At 44.1% G+C, this 22,662-nt stretch overlaps 2 protein-coding genes across 2 annotated transcripts; both read right to left on the bottom strand.

Moving 5' to 3' along the window:
- Positions 1–7,621: 7,621 nt before the first annotated feature.
- On the bottom strand, positions 7,622–9,851 carry LOC134097453 (Fc receptor-like protein 2). The gene is made up of 5 exons (XM_062550325.1): positions 9,801–9,851; positions 9,191–9,371; positions 8,466–8,801; positions 8,096–8,371; positions 7,622–7,929 (listed from the first exon to the last, which is right to left on the bottom strand). The coding sequence occupies exons 1-5, from the start codon at positions 9,849–9,851 to the stop codon at positions 7,622–7,624; spliced, it is 1,152 nt and encodes a 383-aa protein (XP_062406309.1).
- Positions 9,852–10,318: 467 nt separating this feature from the next.
- Positions 10,319–18,515, bottom strand: LOC134097452 (Fc receptor-like protein 5). The gene is made up of 7 exons (XM_062550324.1): positions 18,152–18,515; positions 16,918–17,193; positions 13,685–13,930; positions 13,127–13,474; positions 12,750–13,025; positions 12,421–12,666; positions 10,319–10,356 (listed from the first exon to the last, which is right to left on the bottom strand). The coding sequence occupies exons 1-7, from the start codon at positions 18,513–18,515 to the stop codon at positions 10,319–10,321; spliced, it is 1,794 nt and encodes a 597-aa protein (XP_062406308.1).
- Between the last annotated feature and the right edge of the window lie 4,147 nt (positions 18,516–22,662).

Genomic DNA, 22,662 nt, shown 5'->3' with positions numbered 1-22,662 from the left:
GTGGTGTCTGTTAGGTCTGGTGTGAGTGATTGCGGCAGTAAAGCGGTGTCTGATTAGTTAGGCTTGGTGTGTGACCCATTGCACTTTTCTTTAGTTGTTTTACATTTGTTTGTTTTTGTTTTTGTCTTTACTCTGTTGTACAGTATTTGCTTGCTTATATACTTCTTTTGTAAAGAGTTTTACACTTTGGTCTCAGGACTAGTGATTATGGCAGTAAAGCAGTGTCTGATTAGTTAGGTTTGGTTTGAGTGATTGTCATTAAAGCGGTGTCTGATTAGTTAGGTCTGCTGTGTGTGATTGTGGCATTGAATAGGTGTCTGATAAGTTAGGTCTGCTGTGTGTAATTGTGGCATTAAAGCGGAGTCTGATTAGTTAGGTCTGGTGTGAGTGATTGTGGCAGTAAAGCGGTGTCTGATTAGTTAGGTCTGCGATTGATTGTGGCAGTAAAGAGAAGAGCACACACACACACACACACACACACACACACACTCATTCACCAACACAAACTCAAACACACCCTCTATCACCCCCCCCTCTCTCTCTCTCACTCACTCACTCACTCACTCACTCACTCACACACACACACACACACACACACACACACACACACACACACACACACACACACACACACACACACACACACACACACACACACACACACACACACAGAATAGATTGATTGGGCCAACCTAATCACATGTGTATCTGTAGCAGTAGCAGGTGTGTCTGTAGCAGTAACAGGTGTGTCGGTAGCAGTAACAGGTGTGTCTGTAGCAGTAAGAGGTGTGTGTCTGTAGCAGTAACAGGTGTGTCTGTAGCGGTAGCAGGTGTGTCTGTAGATGTAACAGGTGTGTGTCTGTAGCAGTAACAGGTGTGTCTGTAGCAGTGTCTGTAGCAGTAACAGGTGTGTGTAGCAGTAACAGGTGTGTCTGTAGCAGTAACAGGTGTGTGTCTGTAGCAGCAACAGGTGTGTCTGTAGCAGTAACAGGTGTGATTGTTTTTGTTTTCACCTGTTTTCTAGTTTCTGAAGAAGTGACTGCGAGAGAGACTGACAGTGATGTGAACCTGTACTGCTCCCTGATCACCTATGGAAAGTGTACAAGTTTAGTCAGTGATAAAGATGTCCGTCTGAGCTGGGTGGATGAGGGAGGGGCTGAGCTCCAGAACACCAACAGCCTCCAGATCAGAAGAGAATCTCCCTGTTACATCATACTGACTGAGAAGCTCAGAGCTCCAAACCCCACTTACACTCAGAGGACATGTCAACTGATTGAAGAAGAGCGAGTTCAGACTTTTGTTTCCCACACCATCAGAGTGCCAGGTCAGTGATTGTGTGATTATTTGATTACGTATCTGTCTAGACATATGATAGGCCTGGTGTGGAATTCAGAATGCTGGTTTAAACACACTTCTCTCTTCGCACATCTTAGCAGTGAATCCAAGTAGAACACCAGCAACACATCCACCACCAGCACCAGCTCCTACCACCTTCTCCACCACCAAACCAATATGGCCTCCAGATCCTCCACGCTCCTCCACCATCAAACCAACATGGCCTCCAGATCCTCCACACTCCTCCACCATCAAACCAACATGGCCTCTAGGTCCACCACGCTCTTCAGGTGAGACAGGAGCGCCCCCCAGTGGAGACTCATCAGACAGCTGCTCACCACCCCACTCCACATATACTGTAGAACTCTAGTACTGCATGTGACTTAGTACAGTAAATGGCAAATAGCCAAAGATATGCCTGACTCATCACCAAATATACTGTATTCCTGACTCATCACCATACTATACTGATACTACTGTAATATGCCCCCTCTCCTCTAAGAATGTTCTGGCAGGTGTATATAGATACATCTATCTATGGCTCTGGTGTATACCGGTAAGTTAGATGCAGCAGTGGAGTGAGAATGAGACTTTATACCTCATGTGCATCATTTATCAAACGTGAGTTTTGATGTTTGAAGCCAGCCTACATGTGTATCAATGCTGTTTGTATTAAGTTGTAATGCTGTTCATGATATTATGGTCAAGATTGCTTTCTGAACGAGACGTTATAATGTCACTTAATATTAATTTCTATACACATTGTACAACCTATCTCTCTTTTTCTCTCTCGTCTCTGCACTAAAGCTGCACTTATCAGAGAGCCCATTTAAAGTGTAACTCCAGTGAAACGTGACCTCAGGCTCTTTTTCTGCATTCACTGTTGTGTCTCCATAAAGACAAAAGCTTTACAAATAAATGTTAGAGAGTTGTCACTGGGTTTATAGAACAATTGCTGTCTTACATTAAAGGCATCTGTAAGTAGGTAACTTGGATCAGTGTTATAAGAGAAAGTTCAAGAATGATATTCAGTAAATGAGTGTTATTACTCTTTAATTACGCTCACATTTTACACCCACATCTTTCATCTCTTCAGATGTCCCTCTGATTGCTGGTGTCGGTGTCTCTGTTGGTCTGTTGGCTGCTGCTGTGCTGGTTATAATTGTGGTGATGCGCAAGAGGAAACCAAGTGAGTATGTCACTGGCATTTGGCAACTTTATGGTGACCACACTACAAAAATTGAATTTCCCCTTGAATTTCCCCTTGAATTTCCCCTTGGGGATCAATAAAGTATCTATCTATCTATCTATCTAAACATCTCGCACCTCTATGATGACCACACTACAAAACATCTGGCACCTTTATGGTGACCACACTACAAAACATCTGGCACCTTTATGGTGACCACACTACAAAACATCTAGCACCCTTATGGTGACCACACTACAAAACATCTCACACCTTCATGTTTGACCATACTGTATAGAGTAGTGCTGCATTCCATCACGTAATCTTATTTATATTTCAGATGCTGGAAGAGAGCCAAAACTCAACTCAGTGAGTAAAAAAACATTTATTTCCTTTAGTCTCACAGAAACAAGTCATTCAGTCACTCTAGAAGAGGCATGCACTGCCATAGAGGCCAGTTGAAGACCAAGCCTATATATTGTACCCAGGATCCGTAAAGGCACTCCTTCACACCAGGCCTATATATTGTACCCAGGATCCGTAAAGTCACTCCTTCACACCAGGCCTAAATATTGTACCCAGGATCCGTAAAGGCACTCCTTCACACCATGTTTCATGTCATTCCATGTCATAACTAGAAAAACACTCAGAGAGCGCAGACCTCCGCCTGTATTGTTCTTCCTACAGTAGGTTGTCATACATTTGAACCACTCAGATTGCCACCACGTGGCCATACCATGCCATTACACCACTGAGTGAAACACATAAACGTCTCAGGGATCCAGACGGTGATACGGATCGCTCCCAAAATGTAATTGTTTCTTCCTTGGGTCATTTCAGACCTTCCCTGAAAATGTCATTGAAATCCATCCATCACTTTTTTGAGTTATCTTGCTAACAAACAGACAGACAGACAGACAAACAAACAGATAAACAAACAAACCCTGATGAAAACATAACCTCCTTGGTTGGCGGAGGTAATTATAGATGACCCCACACATTCAATTTAGTTGATCACTTTATAGATGACCTCATACATTCAATTTAGTTGATCACTTTATACCTCACACATTCGATTCTCTTTATGTGCTCTCCCTGTCAGTCCTTCCAACATTCCTTTTACACCAGCAGTCTTAGTTGAATTGATTATATATGTGTAATGGTTGGTTATGAGGGGGGCATTCAAATATAGCCTGACTCAGAGTTTAGTTATATCCTTGGTAGAACCTGTAAAAAGTCATTGCGTCAGTGCCACACACACATATTCATTAACATGACAGAGAGCCACAGCAAGAGAAAGCAGAGAAAAGATTTGTGCCATACAGTAGGTCTGTTCCAGTCTGTTGATAGTCAGAATGATAGAAGAATAGATAAACATACTACCAATATTTACTATTAATTAACTATACAATTTTCAATTAAATTAGCTTCAGACCCTCATTCTCTCTCTCTCTCTCTCTCTCTCTCCTCTGTGCAGGAGAAGGAAGGACATGATCTGCACTATGCATCCTTTCAGGCCCTGAGCCCAACCCAAGCTACTGGGCCTTCTGCAGTGAGTCTCCTCTCATCCGCCTCCACTTTGTATGAGACACAATGACAGAGTAATGCAGAGAGTAATATCCACACACAGAAGCTAATGCTATCAATGAACTGGGCTGAACATTTTAGTCATTTGATACCAGGTAGCACATGCTACATACAACCACTAGTGGGTTGGTGCAAGGAGTAAGAAGTATGAAGTAATTTAACATTTTAGCTCTGTTTCCGTGGACTTACAAGAAATCAAAACCATCGATCATAACTCTCATTTCAATATCAATCACTAACTCTAGGGGGCAATTGTTTTGTCGCTAGTTTGGAGTTCAACAGTCCAACTCCCAACTCTGCGTTAAACTCCAAACTAGCGACAGAGCAATTGCCCCTATATGTTCAATAAAATGCTACCGTTTATTCAACTGATTTCTCATAGATTGCACTGTGCCTTGTACAGTATGTGTCAATACATTACATCAAATTGGCATCATGTCTGTTCTCACTGCTTGGTTTCTACAAGATGGCAGCGTGTGTGTAATGTGTGTTGCATATTCAAATTGATGCCCGTTGTGTTTGAATATTTCTATATATGTTTTTATGATGTGTTTTCCTTTCACACGGCTTCCCAAACCACGGTAATGCAAACACACAGTGTTTGTTTGTTCGTTTGTTTGTTTGTTTACAGAAGAGGTCTGAGGGTACTGTGACCTACAGCACCATCATGGGGTTATCTGGTGGTGAGGACCAGAACAGCAGCAGAACTTGTAGAACCGTGGATTCCAACGCTGTCTATGCCACTGTTCAGAAGAATAGCAAGATAACTAATTAACACAGATTTATGGCATTTGCATACATACATGCATATACAGACACACACACACACACGCACGCACGCACGCACGCACGCACACACACACACATACTCGCCTAGAGTTAATGTCATTATTACTCTCTAACTCATGCAGACATCATGTGTCAATGCTAAGGCTTGCTCTTTACAATATGCAATAAATCATACATCAAACTTCTGTCTGACTGTTCTGTTTTGGGGCTATGAAACAATATTACACAGGCGTTAGATTGTGTACCTGTGTAGTATTGTTTAGCTATCAGACGAGATTAGACATGCGTTAGACTGTGTAACTGTGTAGTACTTAGCTATTAGACAATATTAGACAGGTGTTAGACTGTATTGTTTAGCTATTACAATATTAGACAGGTGTTAGAGCTTTACCGTGATCAAGATGTGATGTTTCTCTGAATTTGACACTGAATATCTGCTGCTCCTAGATACAGTTCAGTGTTCAACATCCTCTTTTCTCTAGTTTCATGTTTCTTTTTTTATTGAACAGTACTTTCCCTTCATATTTCCCATAAGTGGTCAAATAATAGCAACAAAATACACACATTATAGGCCTACTGTAGTACATTGTGAGCTCAATTATAAAAACGGGCCCACATTTTATGTACTATGCACACAAAGATCATCACACAAAGATGAAAATAGTTTTTCTCTGCTGTAACTTTCTGGGCACATTGAAGTAAATTGTGCACACGTTAAATCACTCACAATTTTTTATTTCATTTCAAAAGTTGTTCAACTTCAGCATCACATTATTTACATCATAAGGAGCATTTGGTTGACTGAAAACCATTGTCTTCTAAAATATATAAAGAATGATTTAATAATTAAGAAGCAGGTTGCATATTTTATCTAGACAAATACAGCAAATTAGTAAATATCCGTGCTGAACAAATAGCTAGAAACCAGCTTATGCTGGTAGCTGGTTTTAGTTGGTCTTTGCTGGTTGTCTTCCATCTCCTGCTGGTCTCTGCTGGTGCAGCTGGCCACCAGTGTCTAGAATGACCAACAGAAGCTGGCATGGCCAGTTAAACCAGAAATGTAAGACCAGCAACACCATCTAAAATCAACAGCTTCAGTGTGATATGACAAGCAAAACAAGCTGATTTACCATTGTACGTTGGGTAAATCAGCTGAAGGTATGTTTTCACAAGAGTCTAGCTGGTCAATCATCATAGGGTGGTCAAACAAGGTTGCGAGCAAACCAGCTGGTCAGGCTGTTCTTTTTTAAGCAGGGACATTCATTCAAAAATACACTTTGCAATTTCTTTTTTTTATCTTTAAGTTGTCCAACTTAAACATTATTTACATCTATTAGTTCAGACAAAATACTCAATATACATTAAAACTCAATAAACTACAATATAAAATTGGGAAGATGTCTTTTCATTTACTTTCACATAAACATAATGGATACACCAAGTAAAAAAGATAAATGCAGTTAAGTTGCAATGACGCAGTAAAGTAATGCAATAACATAAGTATAGATTTGATCCCATGAAGGAAATCTGGTCTTTGTATTTATCTCATCCATTAACTAGTGAAACACTCAGTGAGGTGAAGCATGAGGTGAATCTATGAACCCTAGGCCTCTGAAACTTCATATTTTCTCTCTTCACCATGTACTTCGGATTGGCCTATAAAACAAGAGAAGAAGCCTGTAAGTGAAAAAATTTAACACTGTGTCCAATATAGCGTGCTGGATCCAGTTAGCACCCACATGACTGAGTGCCTGACTGATCTGTGTAAGGAACTCCGAGCATAACATTGTTTTGTTGCATTCACACCTCCATCTACAAAGACAATAGACATTAGGCACCATAACTGTGCGTTCAGACCAAGACCGTCAAAAGCGTCAAGAGCGCCGGAAATCATTCATGTTCTATGGAGAGTCGGCGTTACCGGCGTCAAAAGCGTTCTGGGCGTGAGTGTGGCTTCATGAGCTTCACGGGCGTCAAAAAAAAGTTGAACCTCAGTTAACTTTATGGTAATGAGCTATGACACAGTTCGGCGTCAACTAATCAGAATGTCAAACTCGCAGGATTGCTGTTTGTGGTTTGTTCAAATGTTTCACGTCATGGCTTTCACGCTTTTGACGCTTTCGGCGCCGAAATGGATTGAGCGTCGGGCTATGAGCTTCACCAGCGACTTTGACGCTTTTGACGGTTTTGGTCTGAACGCACAGTAAGACATTATATTATGAACTTCAGCAGTGCTACAGAGGAGCGGGTGTTTTCATAATTTTAGAGTACTGTAGAGGAGTGTGTTCATAACTTTAGCAGTACTATAGAGGAGTGTGTGTGTGTTCATAACTTTAGCAGTGCTATAGAGGAGTGCGTTCATAACGTTAGCAGGCGGGCATGTTCATCATTTTAGCTGTACTATAGAGGACTGAGTCATCCTGAGTTCGATTTCCAAAACTGCCTTTGCGAGATGGTTTCGCTTTAGATGAAAGCTAAATATCAGTCAGCTTCATCTGACTTTAAGACGATACAGATATTTTGCTTTTTTCTTTCCCGACAATGTAAAGGGGCATCAGAGGGTCAAGGTTGAAGAGTAATGTTGAAAGAGAGATTGTCTTACTGTTAGATCTGAAGTGATGGACCATCAGCATTATGGTCAGAGAGAACACCAGTGGAGAACAGACCAGTCTGAAGATGGGAGATCCTGTATGATCAGGCTCTGTATAATACGGGAGAAGTTTATGAGTAAACATGCATGGGGCTGTGTCCTATGAGAGGAAAAGGAGGATAAAGTGTCTCACTGATGACCCTGATGCGGCTCTCTGGTGACTCTCCCAGCTCTGGGTGTCTGCACTTGTAGAGGCCCTCGTGTGCCTTTGAGACTGCAGGGATGGTCATCTCTCCTGTAGTCTGGGTCTGAAGGAGTGATCCGCCTTCATAGAAATCAGCACTGAAGGTTGAGGTACTGTTCCGGGATAAACAGCGCAGAGTCAAAGGATCTCCTTCAGTCACAGGGTGGGCAGGGCTTTCCAGAATCACATCACCACCTGAATTAGAGTAAACACACAAAACTGTCCAGGCTCTACACACAAGATCACACTAAATATGTCATCATCAAAATGGTTTAAATAGCAGAGGACACAGTCAGGTGCACTTACAATTTTCAGAGAGATTATGTCACTAATGGTCACTTAGCAAGTTTATGTTACATACTTGTCACTGTGATGTTGACAGCATTGCTGCGTCCAGATTCAGATGCACACCAGTACAGCCCACTATCCAGTTGCTCTGGGCTTTTGGTACTGCATGTGGGCCCTGCCTCTGACTCCCACCCATCAGGACACACTGTTCTTTCTTGCCTTGCAGTCAACCATCTCAGTCTCCATCCAGTAGAGTTGTCCTGCACCTCACACCTCAGAGAGAGAGAGTTGTGTGTGAAGTGTTGAGATCTGTTGGGTCTGATGACCAGAGAGGCTGGAGGAGACAGACCTGACACAGAGGAGAAATAGGTACAAATACACTGTCAACGGCACATACAGTTACACAGACAAATACACAAAAGTCTTTAGGAATTATTACTCACCCAAAACAAGGAAAATTACCGCCTCACTGACTTCTGTTTGGTAGGCTGGTTCTCCTCCCTCTGCTCTGCACACGTAAAGCCCAGTGTGTTGAAGAGCAGCAGGGCTGAGAGTGTAGGAGCCTCCAGCTCCTCTGCTGCTGTCTGGGAGGAGCCTCGCCGAGTAATACCCCCCTCTGTGCTTAAAAGATGGTAAGTCCTCTCTGTATTGAACATCTCTGTACCAGAGGAATGTCCAGTTGGAGGAGGCGTCTGTAATCTCACAGCTCAGAGTCACTGAGTCTCCTTCAACTGCCCAGGCATGTGGAGAAATACTGAGACTTGGCCTGATGCTCAATCCTGAGGAAGGTGGCCAGACACACACAAACACACACACACACACACACACAAAAAACGTTTACATTTTGGGACTGATCCGTAATTCCGTCTGGATTCCCGAGGCGTTTATGTATTTAGCTTAGTGGTGTAATGGCGTGGTATGGCCACGTGGTGGCGATCTCAATAGTTCAGGTTCAAATGTATGAATTGTATTGGATTTGTATTGGTTGTATGAAGAGTAAAAAAAAAAAAAAAAAAAGATCGATCTTAACACAAGTTTACAACCGGCAAGTCGGTCGGACTAAAAAGGAATAAAAGAAAATATTTGGGTCGGCCCTAAATTGACAGAGTCGGTCGAGTTACGGCAAACTAAAATACTTTTTAGGATGGCCTGGTCGCCTCCGGTCTACCTCCATTCAGCTCCTTCTCCTCTCTGGAGGTCAATGATGCCACAGACTCGCTCTGCTCCACATTGAGCTTGTGTCTGGACAAACTGTGCCCTCTTACTACAAGGCCAGCGCGATCCAAACACTCCCATCCATGGCTAACTGATACCCTCCAATCGCAGCGCACCAAACTCAGACCCGTGGACTGGAAATGGCGCAAATCAAAGACAACTGAAGACCTCAAAAACTACCACACTCCTATCCTCCTTTTCAGCCAGAATCACTGCTAAATGGCTTTCTACAATGAGAAAATCAACAGTGTCACAGCCTCTTGGAAACTCTTCTCAACCTTCAAATCGCTACTCAACCCTCAGCCGACTCCGTCTTCCATCCAACCGGATATCTTTGCCTCATTTTTCACAAACAAAGTGGCCACAATCAGCAGTCCATTCTCTTCATGCCCACACAACAGACTCAGATATTAAACTCCTACAACCTCCGGCGGCTGCTGGAACGTCTTTTTCAGCATTCACGTCTCTCTCCGAGAATGAGGTATCCAGACTCCTGACATGTTACCTACCACATACTCGTTGGACCCTATACCTACGAGCCTACTTCAGTCCATCAGCCTTACCATCACACCAGCTATCACACTTGTGCTCAATGATTCCCTAACCTCCAGCATGTTTCCAACAGCGTTCAAAACGGCCCGGGTTACAACTTTACTTAAGAAACTTCTCTACTGTTCAAGTTGAGAACTACCTTCCTGTCTAACTCCTACCTTTCCTATCCAAAGGAATACAGCGAGCAGTTTCCAAACAAGTCTCTGAATTCCTTTCACAGCACAATTTTCTGGATCCGAATCAATCTGGGTTTAAAAGCAGCCACTATTGGACCGGCTCTGCTGTCGGTAACAGAAGCCTTAACCACTCGATCATCAGTGCTCATTAGTGCTCATTCTGCTGGACTTATCGGCTGCCTTTAACATGGTTAATCACTGCGTCCTTCTCTCTATACTCTCAAACATGGCCAGACATCTCTGGCTCTGCTCTGTCCTGGTTTAAATCCTACCTCACAGTACGCTCGTTTAATGTATCATGCTTGGACAACTGTCTGCGCCCTCACTTTCTCACCAGAGGGGTTCCCCAGGGCTCAGTGCTGGGCCCCCTTCTCTTTGCTATCTACATCACCTTTTTGGGACAGATCATGCCGTCACATGGCTTCTTACACCACTGCTATGTAGATGACACACAGCTCTACCTGTTCTTTCGCCCTGATGACCCCTTGGTCTCGACACAGATCTCGGATTGTCTTGCAGACATATCAACAAGGATGGCCATCACCTCCAGCTAAACCTCTCTAAAACCGAACTGCTGGTCCTCCCAGCCAAACCTACCATACATCATGACATGAACATCAAAATTGACTCTACCAGGACCGCAAGACATTTAGGAGTCGTCCTCGACAACCAACTAACTCTGAACATGGGGCCTCGATAGCCCGATCGTTACGCACTCTACAACATACAGAAAATCAGGAGTTACTTAAAGCAATTAAAATCATATTTGAAAAAAAAAAAAAAAAAGTCCTAGTTACAAAATCTAATTTTTGCCCATTTAACTCCTCTGTTGCGCAACGTCCACATACGTGGACAGTTGCTTTTTAGGGTCTACAAACTCTATTTTACATCCGATTTAATTTCTGAAAAAATAGAGTTGTTCAACACACTCTCCTGTACAGCATAATATTTTTTTTTACATGATTTTGCCTTCTTGAGTACTAGCTTTTTACAGATATGCCTGGAGCATTCAGCATATGGCCATTACTGTCACTCATGTTGAATTGATGATGTCATCAAGCAGTCAATATTCCAAATATAAGATGATACATATTGTTAATATATTGCCAAGGACCTACTAAAACTGCCCTGAAGTGGATTGGTGTATATCAACATGATAAATAAGTAGAAAACAGAGTTAAAGTTACTGTCCACGCAGTGTGGACGTTGCGCATGAAAGGGTTAACTCAAGATGCTACCCAACTCCTGGTACAGACAGTAGTCATCTCACGACTTGACTACTGTAATACCCTCCTGACAGGTCTCCTAGCCTGCACAGTGAAACCCCTTCAGATGATCCAGAACGCAGCGGTGCACTTGGTCTACAACCAACCCAAAAGGGCGCATGTCATCCCGTTGGTCATCCAGCTACACTGGTTACCATTGGCCAACCGCATCAAATTCAAGACTTTAACCGCTTGCCTACAAAGTAATCTCCGGCTCTACTCCCACCTACTTGTATGCCTTCATACAGGCATATGCTACAACACGACCGTTGCGCTACTTTGGTGAACAGCGTCTCGCTCTACCACCGGCACACTCGGGCCAATGCAAACCTTTGTCATCTATTGTTCCTCGTTGATGGAACGCACCACCAGTTCCTACTAGAGTCGGGACATCCCTCTCCATCTTCAAAAAACGTCTGAAAGACCCAGCACTTCAGAGAACATCTCCTCTCATAGCACTACTTACAGCTAGTCTCGCTGATCCTTGACTTACCACCTAAAGGCTGGGACACACCAACCCGATAATCAGGTGTTGGACGTCGTCGAACAGTCGGGCACGGTCAGGGACTTGTCGGTCTCAATGACCGATCTGATTGGTGGAGTGCTAGCCCTTCGAAACATTTCGGATTAGTATGACCATTGCTAGGTAGCAAGAACTTTGTTTAAACTAACCATCAGCTCTGAATTCAGCAATGTAAGTCATATACAAGTTTAACCAAAGTCCCACCTAGCTAGCGAACATCACTAGCATCACTACCATTCACTTATTGCTTAATCAGAGAAGTTCGATACTGATGCCATATCGTTCCATTGGCGGATCTTTCTTGGTAACTAGACTCGGCAGTTATGGGAAACGTATCACACGTCACACACACGCAGCACGTACGCTTGGCATTGCTTCGGTGTGTTCCCAGGCCGAACGATCAGACCAACTGCTTTTCTGCCGACGGTCGGCCGTCGGGATGGTGTGTCCAGGCCTTAATTGTACCTGTTGAGGTGTCCACGACCATGGCAACCATGACAGGGACAAGAAGGAGGCGGTAATTCCCACTGCACTCTACCTTTTTACCTTTTTCATTATTCTTTTTTCCTCAGCCAAATGTAATGTAATGTAATGTAATGAAACGTTTATGAGTAAACATGAATGGGACTCTGTCATATGAGAGGAAAAGGAGGATAAAGTGTCTCACTGATGACTCTGATGCGGCTCTCTGGTGACTCTCCCAGCTCTGTGTGTCTGCACTTGTAGAGGCCCTCATGTGCCTTGGAGACTGCAGGGATGGTCATCTCTCCTGTAGTCTGGCTCTGAAGGAGTGATCCGTCTTTAAAGAAATCAGCACTGAAGGTTGAGGGACTGTTCCGGGATAAACAGCGCAGAGTCAAAGGATCTCCTTCAGTCACAGGGTGGGCAGGGCTCTCCAGAATCACATCACCACCTGAATTAGAGTGAACACACAAAACTGTCCAGGCTCAAAACTGTTTAACACCCTGGAGTCTAAATCCAAATGATCTTACATACTTGTCACTGTGATGTTGACAGCATTGCTTTCTCCAGATTCAGATGCACACCAGTACACCCCACTGTCCTCTTGCTCTGGGCTTGAGGTGCTGCATGTGGGCCCTGCCTCTGACTCCCACCCATCAGGACACTCTGATTCATCAGGTCTCTGAGTCCACCATCTCAGTTCCCATCCAGTGGAGTTGTCCTGCACCTCGCAGCTCAGAGAGAGAGAGTTGTGTGTGAAATGTTGAGTTCTGTTGGGTCTGATGACCAGAGAGGCTGGAGGAGACAGACCTGACACACAGAGGAGAAATACTGTAGGTACAAATACACCGTTAAGGGCACACACAGTTACACAGAGAAAAACACAAACATCTTTAGAAATGATTACTCACCCAAAACCCAGAGATGTATCACATTGCTGAAGTCTGTCTGGTAGGCTGGTTCTCCTCCCTCTGCTCTGCACACATAAAGCCCAGTGTGTTTATGAGCAGCAGGGCTGAGAGTGTAGGAGCCTCCAGCTCCCCTGCTGCTGTCTGGGAGGAGCTCTGCAGAGTAATACTCCCCTCTGTACTTAATGGATGGTAAGCCCGCCCTGTAATAACCAAGTCTGTACCAGAGGAATGTCCAGTTGGAGGAGGCGTCTGTAACCTCACAGCTCAGAGTCACTGAGTCTCCTTCAACTGTCCAGCTGTGAGTAGAAATACTGAGACTTGGCCTGATGTGCAATCCAGATGAAGGGCCTTGGTGGACAGACAGACACACACACACACACACACACACACACACACACACACACAAATCAATTTTAGATATGGAGAGACCACCAGTAGAGAATAGACCAGTCTAAACACTGAGATGGGAGATCCTGGATAATCACACAGGAGAAGTTTATGAGTAAACATGCATGGGGCTCTGTCCTATGAGAGGAAAAGGAGGATAAAGTGTCTCACTGATGACCATGATGCGGCTCTCTGGTGACTCTCCCAGCTCTGGGTGTCTGCACTTGTAAAGGCCCTCATGTGCCTTTGAGACTGCAGGGATGGTCATCTCTCCTGTAGTCTGGCTCTGAAGGAGTGATCCGTCTTTATAGAAATCAGCACTGAAGGCTGAGGGACTGTTCCGGGATAAACAGCGCAGAGTCAAAGGATCTCCTTCAGTCACAGGGTAGACAGGGCTCTCCAGAATCACATCACCAGCTGTAGTAGAGTGAAAGCACATGCCATGTTGAAACAGTTTAAACACCAGGGGCCGGTTTCACTAAGGTAGTTTAGATTGGTCTATGGCTTAGATAGGTCTTATGTTTCTTTATAGATCAGTCTAATGCAAGTAAGCCAGTTTCACAAAAGTTAAGACTATCTAATTTTAGACTTAAAAAAATAGACACCTCACCCCCAGGCTAACGTGGGTCTAAAGGGCTATATCACCATGATAACAACAGAAAGATGCTAAATGACGTCAGCTTATCCATTTGAAAGCAGGCTAGCATGGCTAGCTAATGTAGGGCTTCAGTCCTATGAGTCAACAGTGTCTGCTTTAAACTAACCTGGCTAGATTAAGGCAACAATGTATGTTCCTGCCTACGAATAAAATGTAAACGACCTCAAACGTGTTATGCACACATTAAAAGAGCATGCGGACTGGTAGGTTGGTGGAAGTAACGTAGCTTCCTAGCCAGCTAACGTTACGCTGCCTCGATAGGTAAAGTGGGATAGAACATGGGTAGGACAAGACGGGAGCAAAATATTTATCTGTTACGTTAGCCAGCAACGATAACCACACTAGCCACGCTGCATGACACAAAAAAAGTCTTTATACGTGTTAAACTCCAAAATGCACAGTTTCTCTGAGTGAGTACAAGCTACGTGGTTATACTGCGTTCATGCAGCTCGGAACCTCGGAAATTTCTGACCTCCGATAGCGGAAAAATGACATGAACGCTAGGTCGGGTTGGATTTTTTTCTCGGAGACTCGTGCGGAAGTTTTGTGCCCCGAGGTGTCCGACTTGACGTCACTATCATATTCTCCAACCACGACGGCCTCCCTTGCAACAACACAAGAGGTGAATTTCACTGTCATTACGAATAGGCAAGGTAATTTGTCACTAAATTAACAACACAGATAGAAACACTCGCCCAAGACATTTTCCTTCTTGCTCAACCATACTAAGCACTTAGTAAGCAGTTGTAATAACGTATTTATGCGTTTCCTGTATTTATTTTCCGAACTGATCTCATGAACACACTTTTTTCGGAGGTCGGGACTTTTTAAAGGCGGGTCCTCCGAGGTTCCGGGCTGCATGAACGCAGTATTAGGCCCTTTCCGAAACCAGCCCCTAAATCCTAACACTACACACTTCCACTTCGTTTGCGCGTTCACGCGAGGGTCCGCCACATTAAGTATCATCCGAAACGAATTTTGAGTCGAGTGAAGTGCCTAGGGAGAGGGGCTACCACGCCTCCAGGAGCAAGTCAGCATCGATGCTGACTTGAAACGCAGGTGCAACCGTTTTCAAGTGTTCGTGCAGCTCGTGTATCTCCCTGCCAGTTGTTTTTTGGTCCGTATGACGGCATTTACAGACAAAAGCGTGATTTAAGCTACATTGTAACAACTCATGTTCAGTTTGATACTCAGTAAAATGTGCAAGATCGTACAGAAGTAGGCTGTAATATTTGAATACATGTGCAGGTCGCATTTACAGCACTTTTATAATTTGATGTTAAATAAAGCATAAAATGCAACTCCTCACTCATAGTAATGAAAGGAGAGAAGAGGGATGTATATCCTAATACATAGGGGTGTCCAGAACATCTTAATTGGCGATTTAATATATATTGGCTTCATAATTTCTATGAAAACGAATATGACGTCAACTTCCTTCTCCCTTCAAGCGCATCCGAAATGTAGCGCTGTTTTAACCCCCTAAAACTTCAAATGCGAGTGTTCTCCGCACCCACGAGTGGACTTGAAAAGGAAGTTCACTCGCTAACCGAGTCGAAGTGAGTAGGGACTGGTTTCGGAAAGGGCCTTTGTGTCCACTTGGTCGGCCATGTTTTTTGTTTTGAAAAGAGTCTTAAAATACCCAGAATACCCACAATTCTTTGCATCTAGTCCTACTTAGGATAGTCGGTGTCTTAACTGGGGCCGGTTTCACTAAGATAGACTGTGACTATAACTTAGACTAAGGGTATAGTTAGACTTAGCATAGACGTCTAAATAATAGTGTTGTACAAAGCAGTTGAGACACCGACTATCCTAAGTAGGACTAGATGCAAAGAATTGTGGGTAATCTGGGTATTTTAGGACTCTTTTCAAAACGAAAAACATGGCCGACCGAGTGGACACTAACCACGTAGCTTTTGCTCACTCAGAAAAACTGTGCATTTTGGAGGAGTTTAACACGTATAAAGACTTTTTTTGTGTCATGCATAGTGGCTAGTGTGGTTATCGTTGCTGGCTAACGTAACAGATAAATATTTTGCTCCCATCTTGTCCTACCCATGTTCTATCCCACTTTACCTATCGAGGCAGCGTAACGTTAGCTGGCTAGGAAGCTATGTTACTTCCACCAACCTACCAGTCCGCATGCTCTTTTAATGTGTGCATAACACGTTTGAGGTCGTTTACATTTTATTCGTAGGCAGGAACATACATTGTTGCCTTAATCTAGCCAGGTTAGCTTAAAGCAGACGCTGTTGACTCATAGGACTCGAAGCCCTACATTAGCTAGCCATGCTAGCCTGCTTTCAAATGGATAAGATGACGTAGGTCTAATTTAGCACCTTTTCTGTTGTTATCATGGTGATATAGCCCTTTAGACCCACATTAGCCTGGGGGTGAGGTGTCTATATTTTTAAGTCTAAAATTAGATAGTCTTAACTTTTGTGAAACTGGCTTACTTGCATTAGACTGATCTATAAAGAAACATAAGACCTATCTAAGCCATAGACCAGTCTAAACTACCTTAGTAAAACCGGCCCCAGAGGACACAGTCGGGTGCACTTGTGCTTTCAGACAACTTATGTCACTAATGATCAGAGAGCAATTATAGACCAAAACTGCACAGTGCTGCTTCAGCATGCATGTCAACACTGTCACAGGTGTTTAAACAGCAGGGTCCTCTCTCCACACAATCATGTGCACTTATGTCAATAATGGTAACTTATAGTAAGTTTATTTTGCATACTTGTCACTGTGATGTTGACAGCATTGCTGCGTCCAGATTCAGACGTACACCAATACAGCCCACTGTCCTCTTGCCCTGGGCTTGAGGTGCTGCATGTGGGCCCTGCCTCTGACTCCCACCCATCAGGACACGCTGATCTTTCACGTCTCTGAGTCAACCATCTCAGTGTCCATCCAGTAGAGTTGTCCTGCACCTCACAGCTCAGAGAGAGAGAGTTGTGTGTGAAGTGTTGAGATCTGTTGGGTCTGATGACCAGAGAGGCTGGAGGAGACAGACCTGACACACAGAGGCAAAATAGGTACAAATACACTGTGAAAGGCACATACAGTTACACAGAGAAAAACAGAAACAGCTTTAGAAAAGATTACTCACCCAAAACCCAGAGATGTATCACATTACTGAATTCTGTGACCGTGACATTTTGGAATCTAATAAATCAACATGTGTGTTTGTCAAATGCACACATCTGATGTGTGTGTGCTATTTGTTTTTGGATGTATTCTACAGGGTGGCACTATAGAGTCCCTAAGCCACACCCTAGACCAGAGTTCTGTCTTTGACTAGCGGTAGCAATAACACACATGCCCACCAAATTTGGTTCATTCATTGTCGTGAATGTATGCGTCAACCATAATAGACAACGTGCTAGGTGGCGCTATAGAGAACTTAAGCCACACCCTAGGCCAGAGTTCTGTCCCTGACTAGCGGTAGCAATAACACACAAGCCCACCAAATTTGCTTCATTTTCGTGAATGTATAGTATGTATCAACCACAACAGACAATGTGCTAGGTGGCACTATAGAGTCCCTAAGCCACACCCTAGGCCAGAGCTCTGTCTCTGTATCCATATTTGTAATCCATATTTGAGATTATAACTAGTGTGTTGATATGGTGTACTGTAAATAATGCATCTGTAAGGCTTACACGGCTTCTCGGGGCTTATTGCTTAAATAACCCACATCCTCTCGGGGCTTATTGCTTAATTAACGTTGGCTAGCAATTCCTGCCCTCACACTCAAGATACATAAGCAATTGCCTCTATCTCGGCTTTGCCTGTGCCCAGACTAGCTGTGGCTTGCGTGGCTGCACAACATTGCCATCTGCTGGTTGTTCAGTGGATGGTGTATTCGCATTCAAATTCAGAGGTATTTATTTACTTGGGCCCTAATTGTACCTACGGTGCAGCCGCTGCTTCAGCGGCCGCACCTCGGTGCTCGGGCCCTAATTACTCACCCAAAACCCAGAGAGGTACCACATTACTGAAGCCTGTCTGGTAGGCTGGATCTCCTCTCCCTGCTCTGCACACATAAAGCCCAGTTTCCTCAAGAGGAGCGGGGCTGAGCGTGTAGGAGCCTCCAGCTCCTCTGCTGCTGTTTGGGAGGAGCTCTGCGGTGTAATACTCCCCTCTGTACTGAAAGGATGGTAAGTCCACTCTGTATTTAACAGCTTGGTACCAGAGGAATGTCCAGTTGCCGGAGACATCTGTAACCTCACAGCTCAGAGTCACTGAGTCTCCTTCAACTGCCCAGCTGTGTGGAGAGATACTGAGACTTGGCCTGATGTGCAATCCAGAGGATGGGCCTTGGTGGACACACATGCACACAAGCACACACACACACACACACACACACACACAAACACACAAATCAATTTTAGATATGGAGACACCACCAGTAGAGAGCAGACCGCTCTGAACACTGAGATGGGTGTCAGGATCTGGCCTGGACTAAATAACTTTGTGCCAGCTTGGCAGCCATTTTGTATTTTGTATTTATCCTGTGCTTTCGCCAGAGACGGTTTATAAAGTGAGACAAGTCATATGAGGGTCAATTCCGGTTACCCTGTGACGTAGTGCCACCAAAGATCCTTAAGGCGTAGCCAAGATACGTCGTCGTAGTTCATGTCTATGGGCGCAAAACGGGGATCACTTCCTCTGCATAAAGGGGGTGTGTCATGCGTGTCATTGACGTATTCATGGGTTTCATCAGGTCCCTTTCCACAGGTGTATAAAATCAAGCACTCGATTATCAATGCAATTGCTATCAGTTGCTTGATGATGTTCCAAAATAATCTTGCTGCTCTTTCAAGCCTTCTACATTTATTAATTCTAATATAGAAAGTAACACACACAAAGCATGTACACTTTCAAGGAATTGAATAAAAACATCAATGGAATAATGGAAATATATCGCTGCTCTCATTAAGTTACCCCAGCGCCATCTGATCGTCGTTAGCACAAATCAGGATTGGGTTCAGCTGTCTGGCTAATGTGTTGTCAAGGTAGAGCGTACGTAGCAACCGGCCAACATCAGCAGAATAAACAAGAGGGGCACACCTGATATAAAGTCGATCTTCTCCAGACTGGAATGCTAAAAAATGCTAAAAATTTACCTGAAGTGGTCAGAAGGGGGTGAGGGTCATGAAACCGTGCCCAAAATTTACATTCCTAACTCTAGAGAGCGAAGATCTTAGCATATGCTTGAAATTCTGATCTATGTCCATAGACTTCAATGGAACAGTTGCTGCCTCTGCTCTGCATAAAGGGGGAATTTGACCCCCCCTCTTGCGATTCGGGTTCCAGGAAGTGGCTTCTCATGAAGTATCTTGCTCCGCCCCTTAATGATCTTTGGTGCCACTCCCATTTAGGAGGCAAGCGGGAGGCAAACGGGAGAAATAAACCTTATCTCGGATTATGACCATTCCCTTAGCCCTACATTCAGCAATGCAAGTAACGAACCCATATTCTACAAGGCACACGTCTTTCTAACATTCCCACATTGAAATCGTATTTCCCAGCATGATAAATACATAGAAAAATAACTTTGTGTTTTGTTGTCTCCGCCCCTTTCCTTATTTGGTCTGCACTTCCTGTCTCGTTAGTTTCCCTGTTTTTACTCACACCTGTTCCCTGTTGTCTTGTTGGTTTCGTCCAGTCCTCTGTCTCTCTGTTAATCAGTCTGTGTATTTGAACCCCCCTGTTTCTCTATCCTTTGTCAGTTCATCTCTCTGTCTGCTTGTGTCCTCATGTAAGTCTGTAGTTTTGTAGTAAATGTATTTGTTCTAACAAAGAGTCTTGCGCTTGGGTCTTGTTTCTGAGTCCTGACTATGGGAGATCCTGGATAATCATACAGGAGAAGTTTATGAGTAAACTAGCATGGGGCTCTGTCCTATGAGAGGAAAAGGAGGATAAAGTGTCTCACTGATGACCCTGATGCGGCTCTCTGGTGACTCTCCCAGCTCTGGGTGTCTGCACTTGTAGAGGCCCTCATGTGCCTTTGAGACTGCAGGGATGGTCATCTCTCCTGTAGTCTGGCTCTGAAGGAGTGATCCGTCTTTATAGAAATCAGCACTGAAGGCTGAGGGACTGTTCCGGGATAAACAGCGCAGAGTCAAAGGATCTCCTTCAGTCACAGGGTGGGCAGGGCTTTCCAGAATCACATCACCACCTGAAGTAGAGTGGACACACAAAACTGTCAACGTGACGTACAACGTTTATTTGCCTAAACCCTTTACTAGCAGCAATTGACTTCTCTTTGTTAATCCTCAATTGCCGCTGCCAAACATTTCAGTACCTGGTTGTGACGCCACGTGTACCGCCCCTAGATGAGACTGACCTTGCACCCTGATAGGATACAGTATGACCTTGCACCCTGATAGGATATGACCTTGCACCCTGATAGGATACAGTATGACCTTGCACCCTGATAGGATATGACCTTGCACCCTGATAGGATACAGTATGGTGGAGGCTGCTCACATATGAATAACGAGTGCATTTATCATCCTCTCCAAACCAAAAGTTAAGTTCATGGGAGATGGGAGCACATCATATGTAGCAGCTAACTTAAATCTAATCCTACCAGCTTCCAAGCCCCATAGATCTTTCCATTTAATCCATCTTTTTTCCACTCCTTCCCAGTTCCCCCACTGCCCTGGTTTTGCCTGCGACACTGCCGTAGTACATCCTACGGTCTCCTCCTGTCTAAGCATTTCCAGAGAATGTCTAATAAGGGGAGAAGGACCACTTGCTAAATACTTCCGCATGGTACTGCAACTAGAGGGCGATCGCGAGCAAGTGATGAATGAATGGGTAGCAATGGAGCTGAACCCCCCAATACCACATTTGTCTTTATATAATTTTTTCTCCTGAAATTGCATTAATGCATGCGATGCAGGATAACTTGACTTGACAATCAGCTGACCAATGCAATTTTCAATATTTGTTGTTAGTCCTAAAAACCCTTTCAAAGTTTTCATGTCACGTGACACAAGCGAACCACTTTACGGCCATAGAGCTAAAAGAAGGTTCAGCTTCACGACGGTCGTAATCGGTCGCGATTGTCGCGAGCATCCATGAGCTAAATGCTAGCATGTTACAGGGAAAACGGCCCATCCTATGAAAAGCAGAAAGGACATGAGTGACTTTTTATTTCATTTCCAGTGGAAAACCTATACTCAGGTAGCTACTACGACAATGTACATTAAGAAATGAAGTTGTCAACTGTGAAAAAAACGAGTTCTAGCCGCTTAGCCCCATAGACCACAATTCATTTATCACTTGCTCGGCAACGCCCCTAGCGGAATTTCAACAGATTGCAGGAACAATCCGGTACAATGGAGTTAATAGGAAGTGGACCGGCTCTCCCTAAAGGGGCTTTGGCATTTCCATTTTCCTCTTTTCTCCTGCAGAGGCCTTGCATCCCTAGACCCCCAAAGCAGCATGGCACTCCTAGCCATATTCTGACAAAGGAGTTAATAGCCGAGGCAATACACCAAACTCCAGACACCACAACTTAAGCTTACCTGACAGCCCTGACTTGTCATTTTGTTCAATACCTTGCCTAGTGTCCGGTATCAAGTCTTTAACCTGTAACTTATCACTGAGGCTTGATCATACCACTTTCCCAGACTCTTCACTGGTTTCTCCAGACCTGTGGGCATCACCTCTTGATTTCTTATCTACTAGCTTCCTTTTAACATAAAACAGATCACCAAAACTTAATTTGACCATTTAAGGAACATTCAAAGATAAGGAAGTCCTTATCAATTTCACTTTCAATTTAATTTCACTTATAGAGCACCAAAACATTGCACATGTCTCATGGCGCTATGTTTTGGCACTCTTTAAGCGAAATTAAATTGAAATTGAATTGACTGATGACCACAGAGCAGTTTTAGAGCAACACTGTCACAGGCGTTTAAACAGCAGAGTCCTCTCTCCACACTTTCATGTGCCCTTATGTCACTATTGTCACTTAGTAAGTTTAGTTTTGCATACTTGTCACTGTGATGTTGACAAAATTGCTGCGTCCAGATTCAGACGCACACCAGTACACCCCACTGTCCTCTTTCCCTGGGCTTGTGGTGCTGCATGTGGGCCCTGCCTCTGACTCCCACCCATCAGGACACACTGGTCCTACAGGTCTCTGAGTCCACCATCTCAGTCTCCATCCAGTAGAGTTGTCCTGCACCTCACAGCTCAGAGAGAGAGAGTTGTGTGTGAAATGTTGAGTTCTGTTGGGTGTGATGACCAGAGAGGCTGGAGGAGACAGACCTGACACACAGAGGAGAAATACACTGTTAAAGGCACATTTATACAGAGAAATACACCAACAGCTTTAGAGATAATTACTCACCCAAAACCCAGAGATGTACCGCATCACTGAAGTCTGTCTGGGAGGCTGGTTCTCCTCCCTCTGCTCTGCACACATAAAGCCTAGTGTGTCTAGGAGCAGCAGGGCTGA

The sequence above is a fragment of the Sardina pilchardus genome, chromosome 12, assembly GCF_963854185.1.
Source record: "Sardina pilchardus chromosome 12, fSarPil1.1, whole genome shotgun sequence".
NCBI classification, from domain to species: Eukaryota; Metazoa; Chordata; class Actinopteri; order Clupeiformes; family Clupeidae; genus Sardina; species Sardina pilchardus.
Note: the sequence above shows the minus strand (reverse complement) of the source record. Positions and strands in the feature narration are given on the sequence as shown.